This window comes from Spea bombifrons, chromosome 13 (genome assembly GCF_027358695.1).
Source record: "Spea bombifrons isolate aSpeBom1 chromosome 13, aSpeBom1.2.pri, whole genome shotgun sequence".
NCBI lineage: Eukaryota > Metazoa > Chordata > Amphibia > Anura > Pelobatidae > Spea > Spea bombifrons.
Genome location: NC_071099.1, coordinates 8,333,469 through 8,349,206, shown reverse-complemented (window position 1 = coordinate 8,349,206; position 15,738 = coordinate 8,333,469). Strand labels below are relative to the sequence as shown.

The window sequence follows — 15,738 nt, the reverse complement described above, 5'->3', positions numbered from 1 at the left end:
TGGTGAAAATTTGAAAAAAACCACATTTTATGACTTTTCTTTGAAATATCTTTTACTCACCTACAAAAGAAAAAAAAAACAGTTAAATAGATTCTACTATTTGTCCTGAGTTTAGAAATACCCAATGTTTTTATGGGGTTTTTTTTTTTTTTTTTTTGCTGTTTTTTGTAAGTTAACCCCTTTGTGACAAAGGCTGATTTTACTTTTTGTACCCTTCGTGACAATGGCCGTTTTAACATTTCTGCGCTGCTCTTGTTTAGCTGTAATTTTCTTCTTTCCCGTTTACTGAACCCACACACATTAGATATTGTTTTTTTCAGGACAAGAAGGGCTTTCTTTAGATGACATTGTTTTGATTGTATCATATTATTTACTATTAAAAAAAGTATAAAATATGGTGAAAAATTTTGAAAAAATGACTGTTTCTAACTTTTTGTTGAAACATCTTTTACTCATCTATAAAAGGTAATGAAAAAACCTGCTAAATAGGTTCTACTATTTGTCCTGAGTTTAGAAATACCCAATGTTTTTATGTTTTTTTGCTTTTTTCTACACATTATGGGGTAATAAGTACAGGTAGCGTTTTGCTATTTGAAGCCATTTTTTCCAAATCTGGTAATTCTTCCCCCGCATGTGCCATTTCGGGTATCTTTGAAGCCGGCCAATGCAATTTACCCCATCAAGTCATATATTTTTGAAAACAAGACAGCCCAGAGTATTCCAAATGCTAGTATTTTAACCCTTTCCAAGCACTAATTCTACCATCAGCCTATGTCAAACTTTATGGTAGTAGTTTTTTTTGCATTTGTTTTTTCACACACATTTTACTTCAGGTATGAATTAAAAGGTTCTGATATGTGTGACTATCATTAACCCCTTAACGTCCATTGCCGGGTCAGGCACGTCATGCAAAACGGTCACTTAACGACCTATGACGTGCCTGACACGTCATGGGACTTAAACAAGCTTAGAAAGCGATCAACGATCACTTTCTAAGCTTAAACGGTGTTGCTGTAATGCCTCGATGTCGAGGCATTCAGCAACACCGAGATCGGCATGATGGGCCATGTCTGGCCCCTCCCCGGGGCGTCAACAGCCGCCATACATTGTATGGCGGCGGACGCCCGTTTTAAAAGCGTTTAGGAGGCGATCAACGATCACCTCCTAAACGTCAATGGTGTCGCTGGAATGCCTCGATCAGGAGGCATCCAGCGACACCAAACACTTACCTCTGGGTGGGCTGTGACCGCTCCGGAGAGCGGTCACAGCCGCAGCTGCACGTTGTCTTCGCCATCCGCAAGATGGCGGCGGCCCGGGAAAAAGAATAATAAAGTTTTAAAAGTTGGCTAGACGGTCTCCAGACCCTCTAGTGAACTCTGGCTCCACTTGCAGGTTGAATACAGGTACTGCATTCAACCATACAAGTCAATGGAGCCCAGCTTTCTAATCACTATGTGATTAGTAAAATATTAAAAAAAAAGAAAAAGCTTAAAAAAAACATGGTAACATTTAAAAATTATCATGCTTTAGAGGAACTATCCAGTTCCAGCAAAATGTAAAAAAAAAGTCCAAAAAGAGTAAAATAAATAAAATAAAAAAATAATTTATTTATTGTTATGAGCAAGTGCTAAAATTAGCGCTGTATCTTCCCAAAAATCCTGACATGGAAAAATTTAAATAAAAGCATTTCAAATACCCAAGGGGTGTCTAATTTAAAAAAATTAATGGTTTGATGGGGTAAATTGGAGTGGCCGTGCTCAAAGATAGGGCATAGGCACAGACTGACCGAAATGGGGGAAAAAAAAGCGCACTTCCAAAATGTGGCATTTTAACCCCAAACACCAGACAAACCCATACATGTGGGGTATGACTGAACTCGGGAGATGTTCCTGAACACATATTAGGGTGTTGTTTGATAGTGACGTATACCTAGAGCTATAAATTTATACCCAAAGTACAATTTGTGTGAAAAAAATACAAAAAACGAAATACTACCACAAAGTGTGGCAAAGGCTGGTGGTAGAATCTGATGCATGGAAAGGGTTAAATACTACCATTTTAAGTACCTTGGGGTGTCTAGTTTTCAAAAATATATGGTTTTATGAGGTAAATTGTAGTGGCCAGGCTCAAAGATAGGACATAGGCACAGACTGACCAAAATAGGGGGAAAAAAGCGCACTTCCCAAATGTGGCCTTTTAACCCCAAACAGCAGTCAAACCCATGCATGGGTGGTATCACTGTACTCGAGAGATGTTGTTGAACACATATTAGGGTGTTGTTTGATAGTGACGTATACCTGGAGCTATAAATGTATACCCAAAGTACAATTTCTGTAAAAAAAAAATACCAAAAAAATACTAACACAAAGTGTGGCAAAGGCTGGTGGTAGAATCTCATGCATGGAAAGGGTTAAAATACTAGCATTTGAAATACCTTGGGGTGTCTAGTTTTCAAAAATATATGGTTTGATGGGGTAAATTGAATTAGCCGGCTTCAAAGATGGTCCTATTAGGACATGGGGGCAGAATGACCAGAGGTAAAAGTTCCAAGTTAAAAAATGTGCACTTCCTAAATGTGGCGTTTTACCTCCCAAACAACCCAACAAACCCATGCATGAGGGGTATCACTGTACTCGGGAGATGTTGCTGAACACATATTGGGGTGTTGTTTGAAAGTGATGTATACCAGGAGCTGTAAATCCATACCTGAAGAGCAATTGTAGCGATAAAAAAACACAAAATAAATTACTACCACAAAGTTTGACAAAGGCTGATGGTAGAATTAGTGCATGGAAAGAGTTAAAATTGTAGCATTTGAAATACCTTGGGGTGTCTAGTTTTCAAAAATATATGATTTGATGGGGTAAATTGCATTGGCCGGCTTCAAAGATACCCAAAACAGCACATGGGGGGAAGAATTACCAGATTTGGAAAAAATGGTTTTGAAATAGCAAAACGCTACTTGTACTTAATGCTCCATAATGTGCAGAAAAAAGCAAAAAAACATAAAAACATTGGGTATTTCTAAACTCAGGACAAATAGTAGAATATATTTAGTAGGTTTTTTCATTAGCTTTTTTGGATGAGTAAAAGATTTTTGGGGTAAAAGTCAGAAAATGTGTTTTTTTTTTACATTTTTCATCATATTTTATTATTTTTTTTATGGGAAATTAGATAATATGATTAAAACAATGGTATCTGAAGAAAGCCCTTCTTGTGCTGAAAAAAACAACATATAATTTGTGTGGGTTCACTAAATGAGTGAAGAGAAAATTACATCTAAACACGAACACCGCAAAAGTGTTAAAACAGCCTCGGTCCCAATGGTACAAAAGGTAAAACACAGCCTGGTCCTTAAGGGGTTAAACACCCCAATATGTGTTTATCAACATCTCCTGAGTACAGCAATACCTCACATGAATGATTTTGCCTGGCTGTTTGGGTGCAAAAAGGCGACATTTGGGGCATGCGCATTTTCAATGTTTAACTTTGGCGTTTGGGGATCCACTGCCCATGTCCTGCCCATCTTTGAGCCGGGCCATTTCAGTATGCCCAATAAAGCCATATATTTTGGAAAACTAGACGCCCCAGGTTATTTTAAATGCTGGTATTTTAACTCTTTGCATGCACACATTTTACCACCAGAATTTTTTCAAAGTTTGCAGTAATATTCTTTTGTGTGTATTTTCCCCCCACACACCTAAGTTATGTATGAATTTACAGCTCCTGGTATATGCCGCTGTCACATAACACCCCAATATGTGTTCAGCAACATCTCCTGAGTACAGTGATACCCCACATGCATGGGTTTGTGATTTTTGGGGGGAACTAAAAGGCCACATTTGGTACGTGTGCATTTTTCTAATTGGAAATTAGATGTGTGGCCATCCTTCCCCCCGTGTTAATTGGGACATTGTTGAACCCGGCCAATTCAATTTACCCCATCAAATCATACATTTTTTTAAAGTAGACACCCCATGTGCATTTAATATGCCAGTATTGAGCCAGAGTTCTTTAGAGGGTCTGGAGACCATCTAGGGAACTTTTTCATCTTTATTATTTTTTTTTTCAGTACGGTCGCCATCTTGCCGATGGATCGGTCACAGTCCATCCCGGGGTAAGTTTGATCGTTGATCACCTCATAAACGCTTTTAAAACGGGCGTCCGCGCCATTGTATGGCGGATGTTGACGCCCCGGGGAGGGGCCAGAGATGGCCTCTAGTGCCGATCGTGGCGTTGCTGAATGCCTCGAGGTCGAGGCATTACAGCAACGCCGTTTGGGTGCAGAAAGCGAAAGTAGATCGCGTTCTGCACCCGTTTAAAGATGTGCCGGTCCTGACACGTCAATTGTCGTAAACGACATGTTTTTCCATGATGTGCCCGGACCGGCAATTGCCATCAAGGGGTTAAAGGGCTATAAGTACAAGTAGCGTTTTATGATTTCCAAACCTTTTTTCCCAAATCTGGTCATTCTGCCTCTCTCTCTTCTTTGGAACATCTTGGAAGCCGGCTACTTCAATTTACCCCATCAAACCATATAATTTTTAAAACTAGACACCCCAGGGTATTTCAAATGCTGGTATTTTAACCCTTTCCATGCTCTAATTATACAACCACACTTTGTCAAACTTTGTAATAGTAATTTATTTATTTATTTTTTTATCACAAATTGTAATTCAGTTATAAATATAAAGGTCCTGGTATTTGTCACTGTCAAACAACACCCCAATATGTGTCCAGCAACATCTCCTGAGTATGGTGATAACCCCCCCCCCCAGTGCTGCGGGGGATCTGGATCTTAGTCTCATAGTCAGACTTATTTGAGGTCTGATTATAAGATGACACCGTCCAGAGCATTTGCTCTGAAAAAACCTTGTCTTATAATCGAGCAAATATAGTAAGTATACTAATTGTAGTAAATGTAGTAATTTATTTTTGTATTTTTTCACACAAATTGTACTTCAGGAATGAATTCATAGCTCCTGGTATGCGTCACTATCAAACACCCCAATCTGTGTTCAGCAACATCTCCCGAGTGCCACATGCATGGGTTTGTCGGGTTGTTTGAGATTTAATATGCCACATTTGGGAAGTGCGTTTTTTTCTCCATTTACCCCATCACACCCCTTGGGTATTTGAAATGCTTTTATTTTAACTCTTTCTATGTTGCGATTTTTGAGAAGATAAAGCGCTAATTTTAGCACTTGGTCAAAATAATGAACTTTATTTTTTATTTTAGTTATTTTAATCTTTTTTGTTTTTTTACATGTTGCTGGTACTGGGTGGTTCCTCTGGTGACATCACTGCATTATTATTTTTTGAATATTTTACTAATCACATTGTGGTTAGAAAGCTGGGTTGCATTGACTTGCATGGTTGAATGCAGTACCTGTATTCAACCTGCAAGTGGAGCCAGATTCTCAGGAGGGTCTGGAGAGACTCTCCTAAGGATTCTTTTCAACTTCATTGTTTTTTTAAAGGGCGCCGCCATCTTGCAAGTGGCAGAATCACTCACAGTGGCGGTTGGGTGGTGGGTTTTTGGTGTCGCTGAATGCCTCCCTATCAAGGCATTTCGGCGACAGCATCATTGATCGCCTCCTAAACTCTTTTAAAACGGGCGTACAGTGTATGGCGGATGCTGAGGCCCCGGGGAGGCCGATCTCGGCGTTACTGAATGCCTCGACATGGAGGCATTACAGCAACGCCGTTTAAGCGAGGAAAGTGAACGTTGATCACTTTCTAAGCTTATTTAATTTAATGATGGTTCAGGACCGTCAAAGGTCATTAATAGACCGTTTTTGCGTGGCGGCCCTGAACCAAAGGTCGTTAAGGGGTTACATCACCCGTGACAGAAGCCTTAACACTGAGGAAGCGGGATCTAGCTTCCTATACCAGGCAAGAGTTCATCTTTTTCTTCTATTTATTACTTTTTATGACTTACCCTATTTGCTCGATTATAAGACTAGTCAGAGGTTTGCTGAATGGAGTGAGTGCTCGGAGGGGGTATCAGTCTGCTGCTGGCGTTGGTTGGAGTTCGTGGAGCAAGAAGGCAAAGTAGTGTGCCTGTTTTTTTGCGTAACGGAGACCTGGCTGGAAGCAGCAAGCCTGGATCATCTCAGGCTTAGAGGTGAGTTGTAGGCTTTGCGTGCTGACCCTCTTCTCTGCAGTGGAGTTTTTAGTGAGGGATCCCTAAGGTGCCGAACGATAACTCAGATAAGTTTATTTTCTCTTTCTTTCTCTTGTCACAAACAGACATATATTTAATAATACTAGACTGTGCAAACAAAGAGGAGTTAGTGGAAGAGTAGTTTATACAGGCCAAAAGTGGAGGAGACCTGTCAGAAGAGGTAATTGGTGCAAACTGACTAGTTCTTACCAATTAACCCCCAATTACATTTAATACCTTGATTCCAGAGGGATACACTCTAGGACTAGGACTAAAAAATGACAAATCTGGAAAACGGGTGTCAGATTATTACAGCCCATCCCAAACTAGATTTAAACTATCAATGGATGAGCCAAACATATCAGACTCTGAAACAACAAGTACTCAAGGGAGTGCTGACCCACTAGAGGTTAACTTTATAACAGAGAATTTCCTCCAAAAATGCTTTGAGAATCAAGCATTGACACTCACACAAGAATTAAAAGGAACTGCACAGAAATTAAAAATTAATTAAAAACAGAAATAAAAGATCTCGTTGTTAAAATCCATCATTTAGAAGAGAAATTAACAACAGAAACATAGAAAGGGATGGCAGATAAGAACCAGTAGGCCCATCCAGTCTGCCCAACCTTTGAGTACTTTCCTTTAGTACCTGCCCTAATCCTATTTCTAGCTTGTCTTTACGCCTATCCCATGCTTGCTTAAATGCCTTTACTGTATTAACATCTACCACTTCTGTTGGAAGGCTATTCCATGCGTCCACTACCCTTTTCCATAAAGTATTTTCTGATGTCCTCTTGTTGTGGTAGTATTTCTCCTTTTAAATAAACTCTCTTCCTTTATCATGTTGATTCCCTTTAAGTATTTAAATGTTTCTATCATATCCCCCCCGTCATGTCTTTCTTCCAGGCTATATAGGTTAAGATCCTTTAACCTGTCCTGGTAAGGTTTAGCCTGTAATCCATTAACCATTTTAGTAGCCCTTCCCTGAACTTTCTCCAACATTTCTATATCCTTCTGGAGATACGGTCTTCAGTACTGTACACAATACTCCAAGTGAGGTCTCACCAGTGATCTGTACAACGGCATGAGCACTTCCCTCTTTCTACTGCTAATACCTCTTGCTATACAACCAAGCATTCTGCTAGCATTACCGGCTGCTCTACTGCATTGTCTACCTACCTTTAAATCCTCAGAGATAATTACCCCTAAATCCCTTTCCTCACACGTTGAGGTTAGGACAGTATCAAATATTCTGTACCCTGCCCTTGGGTTTTTATGCCCCAGGTGCATTACTTTGCATGTTGTGGAAGTTGAATTTTGCTGATTCTGGATGTCAGTACAATGATCTTTACCTCATTGCTTATTCTGCTGATAGCAGATAAGATAACACTACAATCACCTGTCTACCTCATTTCTTAGTTTACTTATGTTTTGTTTGTGTCTCGGAAGAATGTGTACATATGGTATGTTTTCGTGTGTTTTCTTTGCTCTAAGTGCCTTGTTGCAAAAGAATCAGAGTCCGCCACGACAAAGGACAAGTTGTCCCTTTCTTGACCTTCTGTAAGTAAAGATTTCACATGTCTGGGGGGGGGCTATTTTTTCTTTACCTCTTTAAACCGTGTGTGTCAGCAAATCAAAGTAAATATACCAACAGATAGCTAGGCAATATGCTAATAACTGTTTGCGCTTCTTTGCCTATATATAGTTAGAAAATTAAGGAGGGAGAGAGAAGTCTGCGAACTGGACTCTCCCCTGTGCGCACTTGAATAAAGAAGCTCTTGCTTACTCAACTCATTGAACTGGTGTCGTCAGATTTCTTGCCGACATTCACAATGTATCCACATTAAATGCCAGTTGCCACAGCTCTGACCATTTTTCCATTTGGCTTCTTCCTCCAGGAACAGCAACCCTGTTGCAAATTTTTGTGTCGTCAGCAAATAGACATACCTTTCCATCAAGACCATCTGCAATTTCACTAATAAAAATATTAAAGAGAATGGGTCCAAGTACAGATCACTGAGGTATCCCACTGGTAACAAGACCTTGTTCTGAATATAAGTCATTGACTACAACCCTCTGTTGTCTGTCACTCAGCCACTCCTTAATCCATTCAACAACATTGGGATCTAAACACAGAGATTGCAGTTTATTTATAAGTCTTCTATGTGGGACAGTGTCAAAAGCCTTACTGAAATCCAGATACACAATGTCTACTGCACCAGCTTGATCAATTACTTTAGTCACCCAACGCAAAAAATCAATAAGATTCGTTTGGCATGATCTTCCTGAGGAAAACTCATGTTGTTTTTGATCTTGAAACCCATGTGACTTCAGATGTTCAACAGCCCTTTCCTTTAACATTGTTTCCATTAATTTCCCCACTACAGATGTAAGACTAACTGGCCTGTAGTTGCCTGTCTCCTCCCTACTGCCTTTTTTGTGACTGGGCACAACATTCGCTACTTTCCAATCCCCTGGGACGACTCTCGTTAGCAAAGATTTGTTAAATATATCAGTTAACTGTTTTGCTAGTACTCCCCCAAGCTCTTTTAATAACTTGGGGTGTATCCCATCAGGCCCCATCAACTTATTTGTCTTTACCTTAGACAACTGAAGTAGAACCTCCGCCTCGATAAACTCACATATTTCAAATGATTCAGTCTTTTTTCCCAACTGAGGTCCCATTCCCTCATTCTCATTTGTAAAAACTGAACAGAAATATTCATTGAGGCAGTTAGCTAAACCTTTATCTACTTCTACATACATTCCTTTTGTTTTTAATCTAACTAATCCTTGTTTTACTTTTTTTCATTTATATATCTAAAAAATGTTTTCTCTCCCTTTTTTACTGACAGGGCAATTCGCTCTTCTGCATGTGATTTGGCAGCTCTTATAACTAATTTTATAGATCTGTCTATCTTCCTCACTTTGGGTATTTTTGTATCTACTAAAGGCTAACTTCTTTTACGATTTTGGCCACTTCTGCAGAGTACCACAGCGGTTTCTTTAATTTTTTACTCTTACTGACCAGCCTAATACAATTTTCTGTTATCTTCAATAATACAGCTTTTACAAAATCCCATTTCTCCTGGACTCCATTTAAATTGTCCCAGTCTGATAATGACTCCTCTACATATATTCTCATTTTAGAAAAGTCAGCTTTTCTAAAATCTAAAACTGTGTCACTGTTTGTATATTAAACCACACAGACTGATGATCACTAGATCCCAAACTTTGACCTACAGAAATATCTGTTAACAAATCCCCATATGTGAACACTAAATCCAAAACGGCCTCCTTACGAGTTGGTTCCTCAACTACTTGTTTTAAAGATAATCCCAGTAGGACGTTTAATATATCCGCACTCCAGGTACAACCTGCTACTTTCGTTTTCCAGTTCACACCAGGGAGATTAAAGTAACCCATGATTATAATATCCCCCTTCACTGTCATTTTAGCTATTTCCTCCACTAGAAGATTATCTAGTTCTTCTACTTGTCCTGGGGGTCTATAAATCACACCTACGCGAGTTACTTTACTTTTGCCAAATTGTACTGTAACCCAAACCGACTCTATATTCTCCTCACCAACTTGTATTAAGTTAGATTTTATGTAATTTTTAACATATAGGGCCACCCCTCCCCCTTTCTTGCCCTGTCTGTCTTTTCTATATAAAGAGTTCCCCGGTATTGATATGTCCCAGTCATTTTTCTCAATATACCATGTCTCAGTAACATCCACTATATCAACATTCTCAGTTGCCACAACTGTTACAAGTTCATGGATCTTATTCCCTAAACTGCGAACATTTGTAGACATGACCTTTAGCTTGTCATTTAACACTGATGCTGCAATCCCTTTCTGTTCTTGCTTTGGGGGGCAAAATATATGCTTCTCCCTATTATCTGTATAGACCAAGCCCCCAGATCTACCCACCTGGTTGCTAAGTAAATCGCCTTCCCTTTCTATACTGTCTAGCCCGGTATTGTCTATACTGTCTAGCCCCCCCAATTCCTAGATTAAAATCTCCTCAACCGTCTAGCCATTCTCTCCCCAAGCACATTGGACCCTCTTGCATTTAGGTGCAATCCATCACAACTATAGAGATTGTACCCCAAAGCAAAATCAGCCCAGTGCTCTAAAAATCCAAAGCCCTCCTTCTAACACCAAGACTTCAGCCATGCATGTAGGAGAATACTACCTTGGAGGTCCTTTTTTTAATCTTACTCCCTAAATCCCCTTTTAGGACACTCCATCTTCCTCTTACTATGTCATTGGTGCCAATGTGCACCAAGACAGCTGGATCCTCGCCAGCCCCTCCCAATAATCTATCCACTCTGTCTGCAACATGCCGAACCCGGGCACCGGGAGACAGCAAACCATTCGGTTGCTGCGATCAGAGCTACAGATTACCCTGTCTGTTTTCCTAATTATTGAATCCCCTACCACCACAACCTGCCTGGGCTTTCCTTCCTTTCGGATCCCCTGCACACTGGATGAGCAACTCTCCCAGCTGTTAGGGAGAACAGCTATTTCCAGAAAGCCTACCTCTGAGTCTGCCTCCCCAAAGTGATCACTTAAAAGAGCAAATTTGTTGGGATGGAGAAACTCTGGGCTGGCTTCCCTCTTCCTCTTCCTTCCCCCACTGCAACGACGTCTTACTGTTACCCAGCTATGTGCCTGACTCCCTTCTGACTGATCTCCTCCCTCATTGCTAGGGGCCCCATCTAAACTTTCAGGGCCGGCCTTTGGGGTGTGCGACCTGTGCGACCGCACAGGGCGCCACACTCCAGGGGGCGCCGCCGCGGGGTCCGCCGCCGCGGGGTCCGACGCCACCGTAGCGTACCGCTGCCGCCAATAGCGTACCTAGCGGGGGGGTTCGGGGCGGGTGGTGGGGGCGGTCCGCACCAGGTGCCGCAGATCAGGGGGGCACCCGGCACCCCTCCAGAGACGGACAGTAATGTCCGCCGCTGGAGGAGCAGGCTCGCAAGGGAGCGGTATCGGAGGTCTTTAACAGAGCTCCGGCTCCCTTGAGTGATTTTAAGCCGGTTCAAGGATCTCCCTTGAACCCGGCTTAAAATCACTCAAGGGAGCCGGAGGTCTGTTAAAGACCTCCGATACCGCTCCCTTGTGATCCGCGCGGCAACAGCTGCTGTGCGCCGGGGTTTGTTGTCAGATCCCGACGCACAACACTGTAGCCGCGCCCACCGCTGTCCGTGCCCTCTGACCCGGAAGAAGACCTAAAGAACTAAAGAAGAGGAGCGAAGAGAAGAAAAAGGAGCTGTAAGGAGAAAAGAGGAAAGGTAGGAAAGCATTCAGTGAGAGTGGATTGGTGTATGTGTGGATTGGTATGTGTGTGGATTGGTGTATGTGTGGATTGGTGTATGTGTGGATTGGTGTATGTGTGGATTGGTATGTGTGTGGATTGGTATGTGTGTGGATTGGTATATATGTGTGGATTGGTATATATGTGTGGATTGGTATATATGTGTGGATTGGTATATATGTGTGGATTAGTGTATATGTGTGGATTAGTGTATATGCCTGGATTAGTGTATACGCGTGGATTGGTATATACGTGTGGATTGGTATATACGTGTGGATTGGTATACATGTGTGGATTGGTATACATGTGTGGATTGGTATACATGTGTGGATTGGTATGCGTGTGGATTAGTAAGTGTGTGAGAGTGATGGGTGTTATGCTGTACCATTTCCAATGTCTTTTTCATGATCTAATTATGCTCTAAAAGTACATCAAAACTCCCATCACTCTGCCACTGTTCCATACAGTGGCAGAGCTGGGAGGCAGAGGCCTTGCACCCCCACTGCAGGACTCCTGAAAGGTAAGTGAACTTCAAAGAGGGAAAGGGTAGATAGTTAGATGGGGGTAGATAGGGAGAAGGGAGTGAGAAGGGGTAGATAGGGCAATCATGCCAAGTCTGCGAGTACATCCTGGAATCTGGGTATGCCTGGGCATGATAGGAATGTGATTGCTGTTAATTATATATATATATATATATATATATATATATATATATATATATATATAATATTGTTATTTAATTGTTTTGTCCTATTTTGGTGTTTTACTTACTTTAAATAAAAGTGTTAGATTTTTTTATGGTGTGGGGGGGTGTCATATTCGGTTTATGGCCAGGTAAATGCTGCACTTTCGGTTTCAGTCCAGAATTCGTTTCGTGCATCCCTACTACTAAGCCAGACAATGAAGTGGTACGCCTACACCACATCAATGTTTGGCGTAGTATATAGTGATTGGGGTTTTGTTACAAGTTTTTATTCCTTTCTTTTTTTGGGATGGGGGGGCGCCAGAGGAGTAGTCCGCACAGGGTGCCAGAACACCTAACGCCGGCTCTGTAAACTTTACTCAGTGAGCAAGAGACTCCTCTCAAGATTGTCAATCTCTCTCAGTGTTTCAATGTGCCTCTTCAGAGCACCAACCTCAGCTTCCAGAGAGACCAATTGTTCACACTTACCACAGCGATATGGACCCAGCAACTGCTGTTCCAAGCATGCATAAATATGGCATGATGTGCACTGAGTGAGATCTCCAAGCTTGCTCATACTTTAGGGAGGGACGTGAGCACTTACTGAATTTAAACAATTCATTTATGGCCCTTACCCTCCTTTTTCTTACACTCTTGTGTTGCACTAACTGCTGTGGTGCACAAACTGGTCACTTACAGAAAGCAAGTCACTTGTTATGAGCAAGCTCTGTGGGTTTAACCACTTTCTTTATACAGAGCAACACAGTTAATTGATTATAAACCCCACCCTTAACTAATTACACTCTAGAAAATGGGAGGGAAAAAGTTAAGCAAAACTTATATGGGGGTATTAGGGCATTTGGGGGGTATAAGGGCTTCCTGGAGGCGGAGTGGCATATAGGGGGTTAAAAGGAATATCAGGGAGGCAGAGTGGCATATAAGGGGTATAAGGCATATCTCGGGGGCAGATGTGCATAACTGGGGACAGGTTGGCTAATAAAAGTAAATAGTTTTTATTACATTTGAAAAAATAGTTTACATGTGAATTAATATTTACTAGTAAAACATTTTTCTTATAGGGTAGTCTTATATTCAGGCTCTTTTTTTCTGAATTAATATTCAAATTTTTAGGGGTCGTCTTATAATCAAGCAAATACGGTATTTTCCTGAAAATACTACACACTTTTATTGCACTTCTATCCTGCTTTTCTGTTCAAAGCATATGTTCCTGCCAATTATTCTCCAATTGAATCTCCTAATAAGAACACTTTACTACGTAGGGAGCAGGACTAGCTCCCTTTCTAAGGCAATAGTCTATATATACACTTTATCTTCCTTTTTCATCATACATTTTCACTATTTCCTATTTGTATTTTTTGTTATCTATTATTTTGGATGTGCTTGGAAAGATACTTGCCAAGAACGGTAGGACCATGCACACTGTATCAGGAAAGTTGTCTGAATAATCCTTATCCCCATTTTTATTATCTCTATTTAGCTTAGTTTCGTTTTGGTTTAATTTATTTATTTATGTATTATGAGCTCGACACTAAATGTATTTACTTGATTACTTTTGACCACTGACCACTGCAGACCAGGAACTCCCCATAAGCGCTGGGGTTTTGGAGATGCTCTGACCCAGTCATCTAGCCATCACAATTTGGCCCTTGTCAAAGTTACTCAGATCTTTGTGACATATCACACTAGCAAAAACTTTGTGTGCTCATTTGTCTTTATCATTGTAAACTGGAGCTCACCTCGTGTTTTGCTTTGAGCTGTAGACCTATCCTCCCCTTCTCTTTCCATTTCTTGTGGTACTGTTAAGAGGGTAGCGTTACTGCCCAGGCTTGTCTGTGACTCATCTGGGGTAGAAAGCAAACAGAGGATCAATTACACTATTTAGCACTGCATAATTTTTCTTGTACACCTCAAGCAGGAACCTCTGATATCTTGGACTTGTATACGACACTACAATATACAACTCAATACACTTAGGGCTATACTGCAGTTAGTTTTACGATGTCAAAATAATAATAATAGTAAAAAAAAACAACATAAACTAGCCAGCAGTATATTCACAGATGGCTTACACAAAACATTATAAATAGCAGATATGGTTTGTTACAAAGGAGACTTAATTTTTCATTTATTCATGACCACCGTAGGTAGGATGAGCCTTTGACAATTAACAAAATGCCTACCTTCTGCTGCAATTCGTTTCCTCTTTCGTGTCATAGGCCCATCCCCCTTCGCTTCCTCCTCCTTGCACTCCACAGGGTCATTCTGCTCAATGTCTTCTTCATCTGCATACTGAAGAAGAGCTTCCATCAACTCCAGGAAAGATGCATCATCCAGGAGACCAGAACCTGCACAAAGCACTAGATTAGTATTCACATACACACCATTCTATTTCCTTAAAAACAGGCAGTACATATAAATAAGCATTGCGCATAAAATACACATTATGCATTTTTCAAATGTATATACTAGTCATCAAACACTCTTTCCAAGTTCTCTTAAACACATTTATTTATATTTACATACTTACACTTTTCATGATATGTACGCAGACCTTAAGTATATCAAAGAGTAATCAATCCATTGTTAAAAAAAAAAACAATAACGACCAACAGCCTTCCATGACAGTTAAATTCTGTAAGTTACAGAGTGTATTGAGCTATAGAGCCGTTCCAATGACACAGGCCATTTGACACTAGAATGGGGTATATTATGCCACGACTGTGAATACAAATTAGACTACCATTGGTGTTTGAAGTGATCAGCCAAACAACTTCAAATTTCTTTAAGCTTTGCTATGACTTATTCCAAGCAGCAGGTGATATTCATGCCACAACTGTTTCATTGTGCATTTGTTCTGTAAAATTTACTCAATGCCAGCACTTTTTAAAACGACCTGGCTAAGTGTTCTACAAGACAACCTGACAGAGCTCTAGCAACAGAAATACTCATCAAAATGTGGGCATATAAAACATGTGTAACTACAAAGAGTAAATGATAATAAAATTAAGAAAAACTTGCTAATGCAAATTTTAACAGCTGAGTAGTTGGCTCTTTCAGGGATAAGTGTTAAACCAGGAAAGTGAACACAAAACATATTTTTATCATCATTTCCTTTTTATAGTTTACAAGCTCAGCATTGACAGTTACTATAATTTGTGGAGTGCTTTGCTAGCTTGTTTTACCGAGCCCCAGCATTGATTTAGCTTATAACTACTCTTTATTTCTGCACATGGTCTTTTTTTTTTTTTTTAGATATGCAATTGGGTTATCAAGAGGGATTTCTTGTGTTAAGCTGTTCAGTGAAACTTTTTTGTTTTGTTATGGCTTGTTTCTTTACTCATATTTTTCTTTCATCTAGATATTGCCCTTAAACAGTAACACACATTTATTTTACAGTCTGATTAATGAAGTAATATCAATTAGGTGTTATACTTAAGTTATTTTATATTCAGAGATATTAGGGTTTAGGGTTAACCCTTTATTTCAATTACCGTATTTGCTCGATTATAAGACAACCCCCCCAAAATCTGAATATTAACT

General features: G+C 40.3%; 1 protein-coding gene across 3 annotated transcripts in view; it reads right to left on the bottom strand.

The window, feature by feature from the left end:
• EZH1 (enhancer of zeste 1 polycomb repressive complex 2 subunit) overlaps positions 1-15,738 on the bottom strand; it is a 114,805-nt gene that overhangs the window by 45,165 nt on the left and 53,902 nt on the right. For all 3 annotated transcript variants that reach the window (XM_053454211.1, XM_053454210.1, XM_053454209.1), the window contains 2 exons: positions 14,379-14,543; positions 13,935-14,039 (listed from right to left, as the gene is read on the bottom strand). In XM_053454211.1, the coding sequence (XP_053310186.1) occupies positions 13,935-14,039; positions 14,379-14,543 (270 nt within the window). The remainder of the gene's footprint in view (positions 1-13,934; positions 14,040-14,378; positions 14,544-15,738) is intronic.